The 16,866-nt window shown below is 36.1% G+C and overlaps 1 protein-coding gene across 3 annotated transcripts in view; it reads right to left on the reverse strand.

Annotated features, from left to right (window-relative positions):
- Window positions 1-5,149: 5,149 nt before the first annotated feature.
- GYPA (glycophorin A (MNS blood group)) overlaps window positions 5,150-16,866 on the reverse strand; it is a 28,055-nt gene continuing 16,338 nt past the window's right edge. For 2 of the 3 annotated variants that reach the window (XM_027117266.1, XM_027117267.1), the window contains 5 exons: window positions 15,940-16,035; window positions 13,922-13,960; window positions 12,059-12,144; window positions 10,524-10,581; window positions 5,150-6,474 (listed from right to left, as the gene is read on the reverse strand). In XM_027117266.1, the coding sequence (XP_026973067.1) occupies window positions 6,470-6,474; window positions 10,524-10,581; window positions 12,059-12,144; window positions 13,922-13,960; window positions 15,940-16,035 (284 nt within the window). In that variant the 3' untranslated portion in view covers window positions 5,150-6,469. The remainder of the gene's footprint in view (window positions 6,475-10,523; window positions 10,582-12,058; window positions 12,145-13,921; window positions 13,961-15,939; window positions 16,036-16,866) is intronic. The other variant, XM_027117268.1, reaches the window with a different exon arrangement.

Raw genomic sequence — 16,866 nt, forward strand, 5'->3', positions numbered from 1 at the left:
GATACAAATGAAAACAGACTTACAAAACAGAAATAGACTCACAGTCATAGAAGACGAACTTACAGTTACCAAAGGGGAAAGGTGGGGAGGGATAAATTAGGAGTTTGGGATTAACATATACACAGCACTATATATAAAATAGATACAGAACAAGGTCCTATTGTGTAGAAAAGGGAACTATATTCAATATCTTGTAATAGACCAAAATGGAAAAGAATATGAATAAAGTATCAATCACTTTGCTTTAAGAAATTTTTTAAACTACGAGGAAACACAGTACTAGTTGTATTTCCCTATCTACCTATAGAATATTTGAGAAAAAAGTACATGAACTCCTGGTCTGTCTTAGTTGCGATTTCAAAAAGAGTTACAAGTCATCTATGTAATAATGTACCATTTTGGTGGGCTCTGCTCTAGAACAGTGAAGAAGTTAGGATGGGAAGATGCTCTGTCGTTGCCTTGAGACTCTCATGGAAGAAAGAATAGGCAAATCACATGATGCTAGAAGTTCATGCTGTGTAGCTGTATTAAATAGGAATGAGGAAGAACGCTGGGAACTTTTACCTCCAATATACTGGAAGTTTTGTGAAAACCTCGCGGTACGTAAATCAAAACAAATTATTAAAGGGTTTTGAAATTATTACAGGTTATCATTTCTTAGAGGATTGTGTTTAGCTTTAGAAGTGAACAAGAACTATTACATGTCAGGAGCAATGGGGAACACAAACTCCTATATCTTTTGGTGGCATGATCCCAGTGAGAGAGATGAGGGGTTCATTTGCTTTCCTTTTGTGTTTTCTTTATAAGCCTCTGTGGGAACCATGGTTACTGCTATATGAGGTGGCCATTAGATAACTAGAAATAAACACTGTTCTGGAGTTGACTTGTTGGAAGGGGAAACAGACACAGTTTTCTGCCTTCTGTTGCTTGGGTGACATTGCTGTTGTTTCTTTGGATTTCTAAGAGGAAAAAGTAGCCTGATTCTTCTCTTTTTTTTAATTTTTAAAACATTTTATTGAAGTATAGTTGATTTATAGTGTTGTGTTAATTACTGCTGTACAGCAAAGTGACTCAGTTATACATACATATATATTCTTTTTCATGTTCTTTTCCATTATGATTTGTCACAAGATATTGAATATATCAGTAAGACCTTGTTGTTTATCCATCCTATATATAATATTTTGCCTCTGCTAATCCCAAACTCCCATCCTTCCCTCCCCTAGACCCTTCCCCTTGGCAACCACAAGTCTATTCTCTATATCTGTGAGTCTGTTTCTGTTTCATAGATATGTTGATTTGTATCATATTTTAGATTCCACATATAAGTGATATTTGTCTTTCTCTTTCTGACTTACTTCACTTAGTATAATAATCTCTAGGTCTATCCATGTTGCTGCAGATGACATTATTTCATTTGATTCTTTTAAACTAGGATTTGAATGAGGTAAAATTTGTTAAGTTGTTGAAATATCATATACACACTGGCTGCTAACATTACAACAAACAGATATACATCTTAATATGAAAAAAATAGTTTTTAAGACTACAGCACATTAAAAAAATAGGATCACATTCCTCCTAAGGTGTACAGACTAAGTTATCTTATTGATGAACTAGGAAACAAAATCTTTCTGTTTCACCCTTTTTTGAAATATTTCTCTTTCAACTTTCAAGAACCATTTTTGCAGAGTCACCACACATTTCAATCACACCCAAAAACATGTTTCATGAGATACGGGTAATGGTATGCTAAAATGTCTCTGGTGTTCAGTTTTGAAATAGAGCTCTCGCTTAAAGATATTCAGCAAGAACCCACAAACACTGGTAGCATTTTACTTTTAAACTAGTGGCACTAGTTCTTAAACAACAACAGGAAGAAAGAAACTATTGAATATTGTTGCCCATTTTTTTCTGAACTTGTTCATTTATGCACCTGTACTTCTGATTTGTTCAGAGTAAACAGGCTATGTTTTCTACCTTTTCACTTAAAAAGTAATTTATACACACATTTTCACATGGAAACAGAGTCAACATACTTGTAACTTTTTATGGCTATGGAACAGTCTATTTTGTTAAGATACTAACAAGAAAAATATGACTGACATACAGACAGTACTGAGTTGTTGGACATTTGTGCTATTTTCTTTATTCATGTTATTAGCCATTGCTATGAGTATATGTTATTTTGTAATAAATTACAAGATAATAAATTACAAATTGCTCTTCTATTTTTTATTGGAGTACCTTCTTCAAAATGGAAATACTGAGCCAAAATATATGGGCAAATTTGTAAATTTGGGGATACATTTTTCTACTGTTTCTGAGTCAATTTAAGAGAGTTATACTGATAATGTATGTGTTCTTATCCTTATGCCTTATCTATTTTCATCAACAAATGGTTTTCCTACGTTAATAATTCTATCAGTATAATGGTTAAATTGAATGAATAAGACTCACAGAAGAAAATTAAAAATAACTTTAGTTATGTCTCCTGTGTCATTTAAAATGTATTCTGTGGAACTGGTTCTTCTGCTGTTCTTCTGTCAAAACCTGGGTAGACTCCATTACTATTCTGGTCACTATTAAGTAATACAAATAGTCCTCCAGTTAGTAATTAAAATATCTATACCATACGACCCAGCAATTCCACTACTAGGTATATATCCGAAAAAAACAGAAACACTAATTCAAAAAGATACATGCACCCCAGTGTTCATAGTAACATTATTTACAATCACTAAGATATGGAAGTGAACTAAGTGTCCATCAGTAGATGAATGGATAAAGAAGATGTGGTGTATATATACAATGGAACACTATTCAGCCATAAAAAAGAACAAAACTTTGCCATTTGCAGCAACATGGATGGACTTTGAAATAAGTTGGACAGAGAAAGACAGATACTATATGATATCACTTATATGTGGAATCTAAAAAATACAACAGACTAGTGAATACACCAAAAAAAGAGAAGCAGACTCACAGATAGAAGAAAATAGTGGTTATCGGTGTGGGGGAGGGGCAATATAAGGGTGGGGGAGTGGGAGATACTAACTATTGGGTGTAAGATAGGCTACAGGGATATATTGTACAGCATGAGGAGTACAGCCAATATTTTCTAACAACTGTAAATGGAGGGTAACCTTTAAAAATTGTACAAAAACTAAAAAAAATTTTTTTTAATTTATACCAATGCAATAATCAAAATTTCCATTCTGATTTTAAATTAATATTTTTACTCCTTCTCCCACCTAAGATCAGGAAAGAGATGGTCAAATTCCTTCCCTCACCCCACCTAGAGCTTTCACTCCTCTTCCTGCATCTTGCTACCCAAAGTTTCTGACCCCTCTCCCATACGAACACAGTAAGGGGAAAATTGGGTAAGGGGGTAGGAAAGTTCTGACTAGACCAATATCTTCACAGCGGCCCAGCTTTCTACTCTTGGCAGAGATTTCCATTCAAATCTTTCTTTTGTAGGTGCTTTTGTGGGTTCTGCAAAACGTTCCCATCACTGGGGACCGCTCACCTGCTATTCTCTTGGCTTCTGTAAATCCATCTTTGTCTCAGTTGGTTGTCTCCGTCTTCTCCAGTCCTAAGGTATCTGGCAGCACTTCTACTTTCTATTTAAAGCTAGTCCCTCCTCTAGGAATTCATGTCCGATATGCCCAACAGTCCCCCACAACCCAGAACCCATAGAAAGCCCATAGGAAAGTCTTTTTCCCATTGGCCCCTCCCCACCAAATTTAGGAATGCTTGTCGTCCCCAGCATCACTACCTGTCCTGGCTGCACTGTCGGAGCAGGACTGGGGCATCTATTGTTCAGATTCCCAAGTGAGAGTCAGACTTCTGTAGTGTTCAGAGGACACAAGCGCTCCCTTGGTGCTGACCACCCTATGCACTTCATTTTGAATAAATCTCAAGACATTTTTGCAAGGTAGTTATTCTCATCCTCACATTACAGATAAGGAAACAGAAATTATGTGAATAAATAAGCAAGGGTTCAAACTCTGGCTCCAAGATCGATTCTCTTTCCATATCATGCCATGTGAAACTTTCAAGATATCACTATGTATAATGGCATTTTAAATATTAAGAAAAGCGTCATGAAATAAGAAGCGAGTTTTATCAAGCCTCACAGGAATTACAAAAACGAATGAAAAGTTCCTGCTTTCAGTGACACCCAGTTAAGTAGGGGATGGAACCCAAATAATAGTACAAGCAACACATGAGAATTCAGAGCACTTGTTTAAAGCTAGAGGCTGAAAATCTTTTATCAGTTGCCAGTAGACATAGTCCAGCTAAATAGAGCTGAGAACACAGATTCATTAGAACTGTGTTGACATAATAAGAGGCTTATGCATGATACTGGGCAGAATTTTGTACTGATTTTTGTTTAAGTGACATTTGGCTCTTAGGAGTTTCTTGTATGAAATTTGCAAAATTTGATAAGACAAATGCTTAGAATAAATCGGAAGGCTCTCCCTCAATTACTATTATGGGTATCATTACAATAACCCTTTAACCACGTCATTCCTCGCCTCCCCATGTTCTGCCTTCAAGCATCTCTCCCCTTTCTCCATTCATTTTCTCCCTACTGTAGACCCTTTGCTCACACTTAGGCAAACAAACACCCAGGCCTGAAGGATGACGTTTTCTAATCAGCTTCCCTCCCACCCCCACTCCAGTCCCAAAGTTTAAAAAATTCTAAGTGAATCATTCATAGGGGCATGATGACCTCATAGGTAAGATTTCTTTTCTATAATCTTATGATGATTTAATTATAAAAATATGAAGAGTAAAGGTCATTTTTTTCCCCACAAATATTAAATTTAAATGTGAAAAATCCTTTGATAGAAGTACAGAGAAATTGAGGAAAAGTTGAAGGAGGTTAAAGCAATTCCTATTTCAGTTATTCTCTGGACTCTCTTGCCCTGGTAGAGATGACACAGTCACTCTGATCACTTATTGCCTTTGAGTCGTAAATTACTTTAGAGACAAGGTTAGTCTCATGTTCTCTCTTGGTTCAACATTTTGTTTTTATTTAAAAAATACATTTAAAGTTGGCTTGATGCTTGGGTCATTCTTTTGATTAATTTAACCCAATAATACTGTTAAAACTACTTTTAAATACATATACCAACAGAAATATGTTGTTCTTATTCTTTATTTTTATATAATCAATTTAGTACAAGAATACTCTCTGAACATACAAGTAGGTTAAGATTTAGATTTTTTTAACTTATTAAAAAGTAAATCTACATTCCCAGGCTCAAATATGTACATAATATTATTTACTTAATTATTATACAACAATGAAAAGCTATATGGATTTTTGTTCATCTGGAAATAGAACATCACAAGAAGGTACTTTGTTTTTACATTGCTTTTCAAGTTTTACTGTAAATGAGTGATAACTGTATAGTCACAAAGGCTTAGTCTCTTGTATCCAGAAATTTCTTTTAGATTATTTAAACCAGTTTCCAAAACTTTACTAATAAGAGAAACCAGGACTGGACAGATTAAAGAATTTAATTGACAATACAGAGTAACCTTTTAATATATTTACCTGCATGTTAAATTTGCACATTTTGTTGCATTTACAGAGTTATTAGGAAGAAAAAATCATTAATTCTTTCTCAGGATACTCTGCCCACTGACATAACTAACTCTCCCAGTCGACCACAATGCATCAGTCAGTGCCCTGAACGAGTTAATGCTCTAGACTATCAGACAGTTATTTTAAATGAGCCATTTACACATGTGTAACACCTCACTTTTTTAATGGGAAAAATCTTTTGTGTTGATTTATGCATTATAGGATGAAAGTAGGTGTCATTTCATACATCTATATCTATGTCCATATCTTTATGTATATGTACATATGTGTATGTATGTATATGTGTATGTATGTATGTATGATGCAAGGCATTTCCAAGCACAAGCTTTATTAGTGTGACTAAAACATCATCATCATTAGTGTAATACATACCCTGCCTGTTCAGCAATGAAGGAAATAATAGCATTTCGCTATCCTCTTAATTTATTCAAAACAATGAAAATAGACTTGGAAGTTTAGAATGAGAAGAGAACTTAGATTTTATCTAGATGTTACAAGCCTTTCATTTGACAGCACAATCATTAAAATACAAAAGAATAGAATGTCAGTCTTAAAGAATTGTGGACGAAGCCAACTAAAGTTTTGGATAAGAATTCCAAGTTACTTAATTATAAAAATTATGCTAACACACAAAAACAAGCATGAAAGAAAATATTTGTCACTGGACTCATTACAATGAAATTTTCATCCTGAAATTGTACAACTTTGGAAGGTATACAATTTATTGGGTTTTTTTTACATGCTCATTTTTCACTTGACCAAAATTTACATGTTTATTTTTCACTTGACTGAAGTCTTGTCTTTGAGTTCTTCCAAAATTTGGCTTGGTGAACAGATTCTCATCGGTTACTATACTGTAGAAGGATTATAGAGAAAAACAAAACAAAACAGTAGTATAAAACATAGTTATATTTAAATACAACAGGAAATTAATGCATAAAAAAATTTCAGGATTCTATATTCTATCAGAGTTGTCCTGGAATACAATTGTTAAGGAATGAAAGGAATTTCTTTTCATATTAGCTCTATTAGAGTTATGTGTAATGAAAAAAAATTTCTTAGGAAATCTATTGTAAAAACCTTAGGTAAGGAACAAACATAATCACTCTGTTTCTAGTTTCTGCAGAGATGAGCAACTAAGAGAGAACTTGTGTAGGGGTAGAATATGGTGGGAAGGCCGTAAATGATAAGTGAGTTGAATTACAGATGTGTGTTTGAATTTAAGACAAGTAGTCTGTAATCTCTTTTAGGAATAATTTTTTTTTCTTAGACATAAGCAAGGGCAAGTCTGTACAGAAACTCACTGCTAGATTCCTCTCTGATTCTAGCATGTGAAAGAAGGGCTGATCTCCTGCACCAAATCTGATATTCCAACTTTCTTGGCTGGTAGGTTGGATTTATGTTACTTCCGCAGACTGTGCGAAAGGGATGGGATGAACTTTTGCTGTTATGGAAGCAGAGCATTCTTCACAGTTTCCTTCTATTGGGGAATTATAGGAACTGTGCAGCTCAAAATTCTCCCATAAAAAATGGGCTGGCAGGGGTCACATGTGGCCGCCACTGTGGGCAGCTAACTCAGATTCACTTATTCTCATTTCCCACCAACCATTAATCGTGTGCAAGTTCAAGAAGGTTAAAGCAATTCATGCTTTATACCCTACCATTTCTAGTTCTCATTGAGATGGTACGATCACTGTAATCTCTTATTGCCTTTGACTTGTAAGTTACTTTAGAGCAGTATTCTACAAAAATAGGGCTAAAACATTTTTTTGGAATCTTATGTGTTTCCCAAAATTTCCTGTGAGGTGTGGGGATTAGATTTTATAACCTATTTTGTTAGAGCAGACAGATAGCTAGATAAGAGAAGAGAAAGGGAAGCACAGGCCAAACGGCAGGAAACCATACAGCTTGTAAACAAGGGGGTCTTTGGGCAGACAAAAAAACCCAGGACCGACAGGAAACCACACATTTTGGGGTAACAAGTGTCCAGGAGGCAGACAAAGAAAGGTGGGAAAAGTCAGGAATCTCCAGTGTCCAAATGTAACCTTTTGCTCATTATGCCCTCATTATAATAAAATTAGCCTTGCAGATAAAATGTTGCCATCATGCACCGATGCTGTGACACTTTTGATCAAGGCTAAATAAGGACAAAAATCTCTCCTCTCCTTGGAAGGGTGGAGCTGGGATGAAAATCAGGGAATACAACCCCAAACTTTTCCCTCCCCAGTGAATATTCTGCCTATTCATTTTTGTACCCATATAACCGGATTGCTAAAGGAATTCAGGGCAGCTACTCACCTGAGTCTGCCCGCTCTCCCCTTGATAGCACACTATCGCTTAATAAATCCTCACTTTATTTTCTTGACCTCCGTGTCTCGTATCTGAATTCTTTCTGCGATGAGACAAGATTCTACTCTCCAGTAACAATTTCATTAACTTACTAAGACACATTTAATAACTTCATTTGCACAAATATGGGGAAATGAATTGAGCCTAAAATCTGATTCATCTGACTTCCCATTGCCTTTACAAATATTTGAGAAATGAATGGCGAACTGAGGCATTAATCTTGCTAGTGTTGAAATGCACCCAATTCCTTGACTACACCATATCCTGTCTTCTTTTATGCTTTTGCTCAAGCTCCCCTTTTGCTTAGAACTGACTTTCCCCCAGAAATGTTTCTCTGTCCCCTAAGACTGCCCTCTGGTGATTTCATTTCCAGAAGCTTTTGCTACCTGCCCCGGCCTTTTTTAGATGCTAACGCCTCTGCTACCTTAAAACTTGTTCCCTACAATGACCACAGTCTGTTTCCCCAACTAGATTCTCAGCTTCTAGAGGACAGAGATTCCTATTGGTATATCTAATGCGAGTGTGGTGCCCAGCCCACAGTAAGCATGTGGTAAATAACTAACAAGGATATATTAATGCACTTTGATGGATTAAATTGTCCCAAACTTTTGTGGGCTATTCCACAGAGAGGCTCAAGATTGTATGGGAAAAAAAAAGAAAAAAAAAAGCAGACAAAACACTAAACACTAAATTTGTCATCAAAATAAATCAGTAGTTAAAAGCATATAGAAATTTAGGTAACAACAACAACAAAAAAGGTTTTGACTGGCAAATTCTCCATTTTAAAATCAGCTTCAAAACATTTTTTTTAAACAATGCAGAATGTAGATAAAATAAATACTTAACGCATATTTGTTCTAGCTGCAAATCCTATAAGGAAGTAACCGTAGTAAATGAAGTGAATCTGTTACATGACTCAAAACTTTTGTTGTTTTAAGTATCTGCAGATTGGGTTTTATTAATCCTGTTAGCTGAGAATTACATGTAGGCCATTCAGCCTACCGAGCATGAATTTCCTAGGACTAAACAATTATGTAACGAGAATCGTTAAGCTTTAAGAAGCTATAAGATAATGTGATGAGGCTAGTTCTGCATACAGGTTATGTGGTTGGGGGTAGAAGTTTAAAACTCTCTATTTTTTGTGACCCCAAAGTCCTAGCAAGTCCTTTGAAGATAGGTGTTAGGTATAGGGTTGAAACTGGAATCTAGAAATTTACAGCCCTTGTTAATTCTGGGAAAAACTTCAATCGATTTTGTAGAAGGCAGAATCAGTTCCCTTTTGCTTGAGCATTTAAAGCCCATTCCAGGGCTTCCCTGGTGGCGCAGTGGTTGAGAGTCCGCCTGCCGATGTAGGGACACGGGTTCATGCCCCGGTCTGGGAAGGTCCCACATGCCGCGGGCCTGTGAGTCATGGCCGCTGAGCCGGCGCGTCTGGAGCCTGTGCTCCGCAATGGGAGACGCCACAACAGTGAGAGGCCCGCGTACCGCAAAAAAAAAAAAAGCCCGTTCCACAGAGACTTGTTCTTGGTGGACATATCCCCAAATAGATGTCACTTGCATTTATGTCTGAAGCAAATTTTAATAGAACTATATACTCAATTAGTGAGATTATACAACAGGCCATATTTAATAAAATTGGCTGGGTATTTAAACACATAGAGGCAGCAACTACTACACAGCTCTTATGAATTGCTCTCATGCTGGTATGGATGCTCCAGCATTGTTAGAGTTTACTTTTTTTTCTTTTCTGCAAGAGAGTACTAATATCTGGATGTTTTTAAATGTAAAAATCTCACACTTTTTAAGGTTGGCATGAGTGCTCTTTTTGGAAAGAGTATTGGGTGAGTTGATACTATTCTGGGTGAGCAAGATACACCATTTTCCCCATGTTCGTGTCCCCCTTTGCGCCTGGGAGTGGAAATGAGAACAGAGCCAAGTGACTGGCCATTTGTGCAAAAGTCATTTGGAAATGAAGCCTGCACTATTTATAATATAAACAGGCCATAGGTACTTACTATGGCCAAGCACTGTTCTAGGTGCTTTACTTGTGCTGGTTCATTTAATCCTCATGAAACTCTGTGAGATGAAGGCCATCATCATGTCCATGTTAAATTATCTCCACATTCACTATCATCATCTCCACATGAATAGCTGGCTCAGCTGATAGCTATTACACAGCTGATAAGTGTTGGAGTATGTATTCAAATCCAGGTCTGGCTCCAGATACGGGACTATTAAACTATACCCACTGGAGGGTCTCCTATACACAACTTTGCAGTTTGAAAAATAAGAAGTACACAAATAACTTGGTTTTTACTTTACTTATCATATTTGTTTTACTTTTTTCTTTTTTAAAGATACATTATGCCTAAGGGAGAATTTCATTATGCTGCAGATAAACATTCACAAAAAAAATTCTTACAGAGGAGGCATTGATAAAATAGAATATAAATGAATGCTAATTGGATGCACCCTTCCTAACTCAGAAAGAAGTAAGTCATTAACTTACTTCCCTTTCAAAAACACAAAAGGCAATAAAAATATTAGCACCAACCTGTTTCTCCTATTTTTACAGAAGTTAAAGGATCGCTTGTTCCAAGAGTTGGATTTCTCTATGAATAAAAACCAGAATAATGTTAATACCACAGTTTTATAAACTTAGATACAATAAAGAAAAATACCTCAGATTAAAAATATGTATTTTTTTGGCTAAAGTTTGTTTTCTTTCGATTAAACTTCACTTTGCAGAGTTCTTTTGTGGGAGAAGTCGTTATTTTGTAGATATTTACAAACTTTGATTTAAACTTGTATTTGTATTTCTAAACAGTATTTGTTATTTCTGTAGGTGAATTATTACCCCAAACCTTGACTCTGTCATATTTCCCTGCTGTAATGAAAAGCCAAAATGGAAATTTTTAAAAAAGAGATAAGTTCTTTTAGTCATATTAACCATGACCCAATTCTTCTATATCCATATAGATTTTCTCTGAATTTGGCCAACTAAGTATGTCATTGACTTTTTCAGATTTTAGATCATCAACCAAGAGAGAAGACAACTAAGTTTAAGTTTGCCATCTATGCCCAAACCCAAGGAGATTACTTTTTCCCCAACATTTAAACTGCAAACGAGGGGTCATCTCCCATTCAAGTCGTTACAAAATCTTTCATATTAGAGTAGATACTCTCAATTACTTTGCTTTTATTAAGAAAGTATTATTTAGAGAAGATACGTTGACATGGAGTCATGCTAATCAATCATAGATTTGTATGATTATCAAAATCACCTAATAAAAATAGTTAAAAAAGAAAAGGGCAAAGGAACTTTATGTAGATTTATTGTCAAACTTGTTATAGGCCTGCCATTGCAATATTGTTATCTATCTAAACAAGCCTTTTTAAAAGAATATATAGTATTTATAGTATGGAGATCACAAAGAGAGGTAAAAAATAGTGTGAATAAGAACTCAATTGTACCATTCTTTTGTGACTAGGGACTTAATGATCTATGATTATAGTTCCAATTACTAGCATTATAATCACACACACCGAACTGTCTTATAAAGAAAGTTACAGTAAAGGTCGTGTGCTTTGGACTCTGTCATACAGACTCAAAATTAATTTTAGGGGTGAAAAAAAATGACTCATGCTGGAAGAGTCATAGGTGGAGTTTGAAAAATCTGTCTCAGGAAATACGAGAATTAAAAAAAGCAAACGTTTTAAACATGCATAAATATATCATGTTATTTTAAATATTTTTCATACACAAATTAAACTAGATACTATAATTAGAAATTTGACTATTTCATCCATATCCATCAAAATATATTAAATCAAGTTAGACAAAAAGTTTGGAGGATCTTTCATTGGAAGAGGGGGATAGATTTATATTGGGGGTTTCTTTATAGGGCAAGTGTGAAAAAAAAAAATTCTGTTAGAGTAATGCAGTGACTTCTATGTGTCCAGTTGAAAAAGATGAGTTTTACGCAGTTTTGTTTCTCTTTGAGTTTAGTTGAACGCAGAGGACTAAACCCTCCTAGAGCTTAAAATTTACACCAGCATTTACAGCAAAATTAAAAACTGAGTCCTCACCTTTATCAGCAGGCCAATAAGCTGAGCACTTATGAGGATAATTCCAATGATAACAGCCATCACAGAATAAATAATGACTGTTATTACTGTGAGAGAAAAATAAAGCAGCAAATTACAAAAGTGTGAAGTAAATGACGTAGCAATTGAAAAGTAAAGCAGGTAAAATCAGGGTAATATCACTTTGTCTTTTTTATAGAAAGTACATTAATAAACTTTTATGTATATTTTAGTTTTTCAAAAATTAGGTTTTTCACAGTAACCACGTGGGAAACTGGGACTTTAAGTGGTAAAATCTTTTGTCCAAGGTCACACAACTAACGACAGTACCAAGACCCAGGGGTTTCAACTCCAAGTCCGGTGGAGTTTATAGGACCCCAGAGGTTTAATTACGGATAAGAGCTATGTGGACCTTCTACCCAATAAGGGAGAAACCACAGACTCTTTCATAGTTTCAGTGATATGGGAGAAAATAATGTCTTGATGTATAAAAGAGTATTGGACAGATCATAGAATCAAAAATTTGGAAGGAACCTGGTATAATCACGTTATAAAAGGAAAAGAAGTCTAATGAGTTCAAGTTACACTAGGTGAGATAACTAGTTAGAAGTAGACTGGTAACTACTATCCAGCTCACCTATATTCTAAGCCTCTGTTCCCTCTACAGTATCCTTATGTGTAGTCTATAATAAAATCACTAAACATCTTTTTCAAATCTTTTACACGTTGGGAGTGAAACAGAATTTAAGTTAGAGGTACTCTCACATATTCACGGCATATTTGCAGTGCTTCCAAATGAAGTATATAGAACTGAGGGCAAGGCATACAGGGAAAAGAGCATATTTATTTGGCTAGTTTATATTTAAAAGCCTTATTACTGGTAAAAAAGTAAAAGTGGCTTTTCCTATCACTGGTATTGTCCAGCCTTCTTCTCCACTTAGCTTTAATTTATGGGATAGTGACTCAGTTATACAATCCATTTTTCTGGTGTGAGTATGGACACAGGCCAAGTGGGAAGGGAGGCCTAGAGATGCAGAGTAGGAAATAAGCACATAAATGAACCAGAGCCAAAGCGACAGCAGCACCTAAGTGGGGAAGCGACAGTCCCCAGTTAGAGAGGATTGGGAAGATAGCTCCAAATTGGTAGCACAGGGCCCAGAACAAATCCGGATGGAGACACGAATGGTCTGTATTTATTCTGGATTGGTGCCAATTAAGTAGGTGATTTTTAAGCCCCTTGCTTTCTTTATAGTAGGGAGGGGAGAAGTTCCAGTGTTTTGTAAGCTCTAGACTTTTCTCAAGTACCCATAGTTACTTAGAAAGCTAAAAAAATACCTAACTTAAAAGAAAAATGATGATCAAATTATGTATTGCTGTTTCCAAAATGTTTAAGGAAATTATAGATGCCTATTTTAATTTTGAAAAGAGCATATTTTGTTTGCCTTTATAATTTTGTGTGACTAAAGTCAATAACATATACTCTCTTGTTTTTTAAAATAAACTAGTGGTTACCAGTGGGGAGAGGGAAGGAGGACAGTCAATATTGGGGTAGGAGAGTAAGAGGTACAAACTATCATGTATAAAATAAGCTACCAGGATATACTGTACAGCACAGGGAATATAGCCAATATTTTACAATAACTATAAATGGAGTATGACTTTTAAAAATTGTGAATCACTATATAGTACACCTGTAACTTATATAATATCGTACAGCAATTATACTTCAATTAAAAAAACAGCAAAAAAAGAAAGAAAATAAACATAGAAAATAAAATTGACATTTCTATTTTCATAGGCATTTAAAACTAGCAAAACAAAATTTTAAATGGAATGATCATCATTCCACGTCAAATATTACCATACCTGGTTGTGAGAAATTGTGTGGATATCTTTGTCTTGCGGCTAAAAGGATAGCGTTTCAAAATAAAGTTAGAAAACATAAGGCATGTTTTAAAAATACCATTTTGGAATCAGACTGTCTAGTGGATTTCTTTTTCTTAACTGTGCTTAGAGAGCTAATGTTCAACTTTCAGCAGTGAGCTAGTAAAATGTATGAGGTAATGTCAGTCTTAACATTAGTAATTCCAATATCTACTTTCAACTACCCAACAAGTTTTCATGAATCAGAAATTAGTAAACCATCTCATGAACTAAAGGGAAGGGTGTGAAAAAGTGTTGGAAGAACCATCCGTGGACTTCCACAAGAAGCAGTGCATTTTTAAAAAATGTAAAAACGGTGATCAGAAAGGAGACACATTGACCCATCATCCTGCATGGACATCAGTCCAACCCCAAAAGAGGCCATGTTGCTATCAATTTTCCAGATTTATGCCACAGCCACCATGAGGATCCAAACCCTTACTGTGTCTCAGCTAAGTTTTTGCCAGCAGTCCCACTGGATTCCCTTTCTGTAGAAGTTTCTAATACGGTTGCTTTAAGGCTCCGCTGGAGTTAACCTCCCCCTTATCAGTCCACAGCTAATATTTCTTTTTCTGCTGTCTCCAAATGTCATTTCATGTCAAGAAGCTGCCTTACTACTGTAGCCACACAATTTTCTTGAATTTAAATATTATGAATAACATATCACACTATGTTGTATGACATACAAATCAAAGACTTGGTTATATTTGGTCATTCTTTAGCACTTATGCATAAAGGTTAACTGGGCTTGTCTTCTCTATCTTTGTGGCAGTTGATAGTGGTGGCTGGTGTATGAGCTCTGGAATAAAACAGATAGGGTTTCAGTCATCTGTATGCCTCTTACTCATTGTGTGGCCTTGCTAAGTTACTTAGTTTCTCTGTGCTTCAGTATTCTCTTGGCAAATGAAGATTATAATACCCATCTCTTTGAGTTCCTATGAGGATAAGACCAACTAATGCATGAAAACACTTAGTACAATGCCCCACCCACCATGCCATTCTTTATTCATAGGATTCAAGGCATGTAGCACCGTGTGTGTCTGGAGTTGACCCATCAATGCTTTCTGGTTTGACACTAACATGTTGGCTTCACACTGCAATCACTTTGAAAATTAGATTGTTTAACTGGACCCAGAAACCTAATAATTAGTTCCAAGCACTCAGCCTAATTTTCCTCTCTTGCTCTCTGTCCTTCTGAAAATCCATTGCTTCTATTTATCTCAGTGTATTTTTTCAATGATTCTATTAGCTAATGATCCGGTAGCCACGCTAAGTCTTCTTTGAGGCTTTATTTTAAATCCAGAGGACCCTGCCTAAACCCCACCTACAAAAGACCCTCTCCCCTTCTACTTTCAACCTGCTCTTGTAAAGTCATCTTCTTCTCCCTAGAAAAATAACCAGAGAGAGAGTGAATGCCACCTGACCGTTCTTATCTCAGCACCCAGATGGCTTATATTTTACTGGGCGCTTATGATGTGCCAGGCTCTGAGCCAAGCAATTTTACACACATTTTCTTATTTAATCCTTAGAGAACACTGTGAGATAAGTATAATGAGTCCCACTTTAAAATTAAGAAGACAGAGGCCCCTTTGGGGAACTCAGGGTTCAACTCACTCAGGGTCAGCACCTGGGACAGGGCCAAGCCCTTCGCTGAGTCCAGCTGGGTTTAACCACAAGCCCCCCCCTCACCACTGCACTACTGGATCCCTTTTATCTGGCCCACTATTTCATGGTCACATTCGTTGTTTATGTGTTTTGCTAGATTGTTTTAATTGTTTTAACCCACAGTATTTTTTCAGTGTGACAGTCCAGAAGTGAGAATTCCTCTGTGGGAGGGACTGTGTCTACTTTGCTTCCATTTCTCAGTCTTTGTCACAGTTTCCCCACAGTGGTAGGTCCCATTAAATAGAGTTGCACCATAACAATGACTCCAGAGCAACTGCTTTAAAATATGAACAAACCTTCTTCCTTTTCTGTAGTAGGTACAGGCGTACTAGGAGGGGTTTTCTTTGGACCACTAGGAGTGGTTGATATTGAGCCGTCGGTGGAAAGCGAAGCTGTACAAGAGAGAAATTGAGAAAGGAATCAAGAATGAGGCGATGAGTGGACCAGAGAGCGTGTCACAAAAGACAAATTTATCCCACATCTCTCCCAATGGCAGCTCCAGAATTTGTACATCACAGGGCCTTACAGAGGAGGAAAGTGAGCCTTGATTTCCTCATCTGTAAAATGATAATACCTGCCTCAAAATGACATTGTGAGGACTAAGTTAAATATATATATGTGTGTGTATTCACACACTCATCAGTTAGTACAGTACTTGGCATGTAATGGACGTTACATTCAGCTTGGCTATTATTATTGATCTTGTAAGGGGGGCGACTTGAAGCTGCGTCTGCATACCATTTTACATAACTTTGGAAAACTGTCCATGTTAAAGAAAGACGGAGACTCACGGCAGTTATACAAAGACTGAAGTTCTGCCCCATGCCTCCACCTCCCCAGTACGATCCTATTTCCCCAGTAAAAACTAAAACAAAGACACTATTAAATTTAGTTTTCTTCTAGCTTGATAGAGGATGAGTCAGTTCTAAGGTTCTCCATCCATTCTCTCTTTCAAAAGTAGAATTTCCGAGCTCTAATAGAATTGTAGGAAATGCTGGCTCTGATCTAAGATTACTGGCTAAGGATCCAGATAACCAAGTGATGTAATGAATTCTAGGTCATGGTTATTCTTTACCCCAAACATATATGCACACAAATACAAATACAGAACATGTATTCTCATGTATCGTTTAAGATCTCATTGAATACATAATAAATTGGTTTTTATAATTAAGCAATTATCCATTTATTTTAAAATAAGTTTTATAAATTTATAAATTCTT

Source organism: Aethalodelphis obliquidens, unplaced genomic scaffold (assembly GCF_003676395.1).
Source record: "Aethalodelphis obliquidens isolate GAN/ISIS:26980383/991018 unplaced genomic scaffold, ASM367639v1 scaffold17, whole genome shotgun sequence".
Taxonomy (NCBI): Eukaryota; Metazoa; Chordata; class Mammalia; order Artiodactyla; family Delphinidae; genus Aethalodelphis; species Aethalodelphis obliquidens.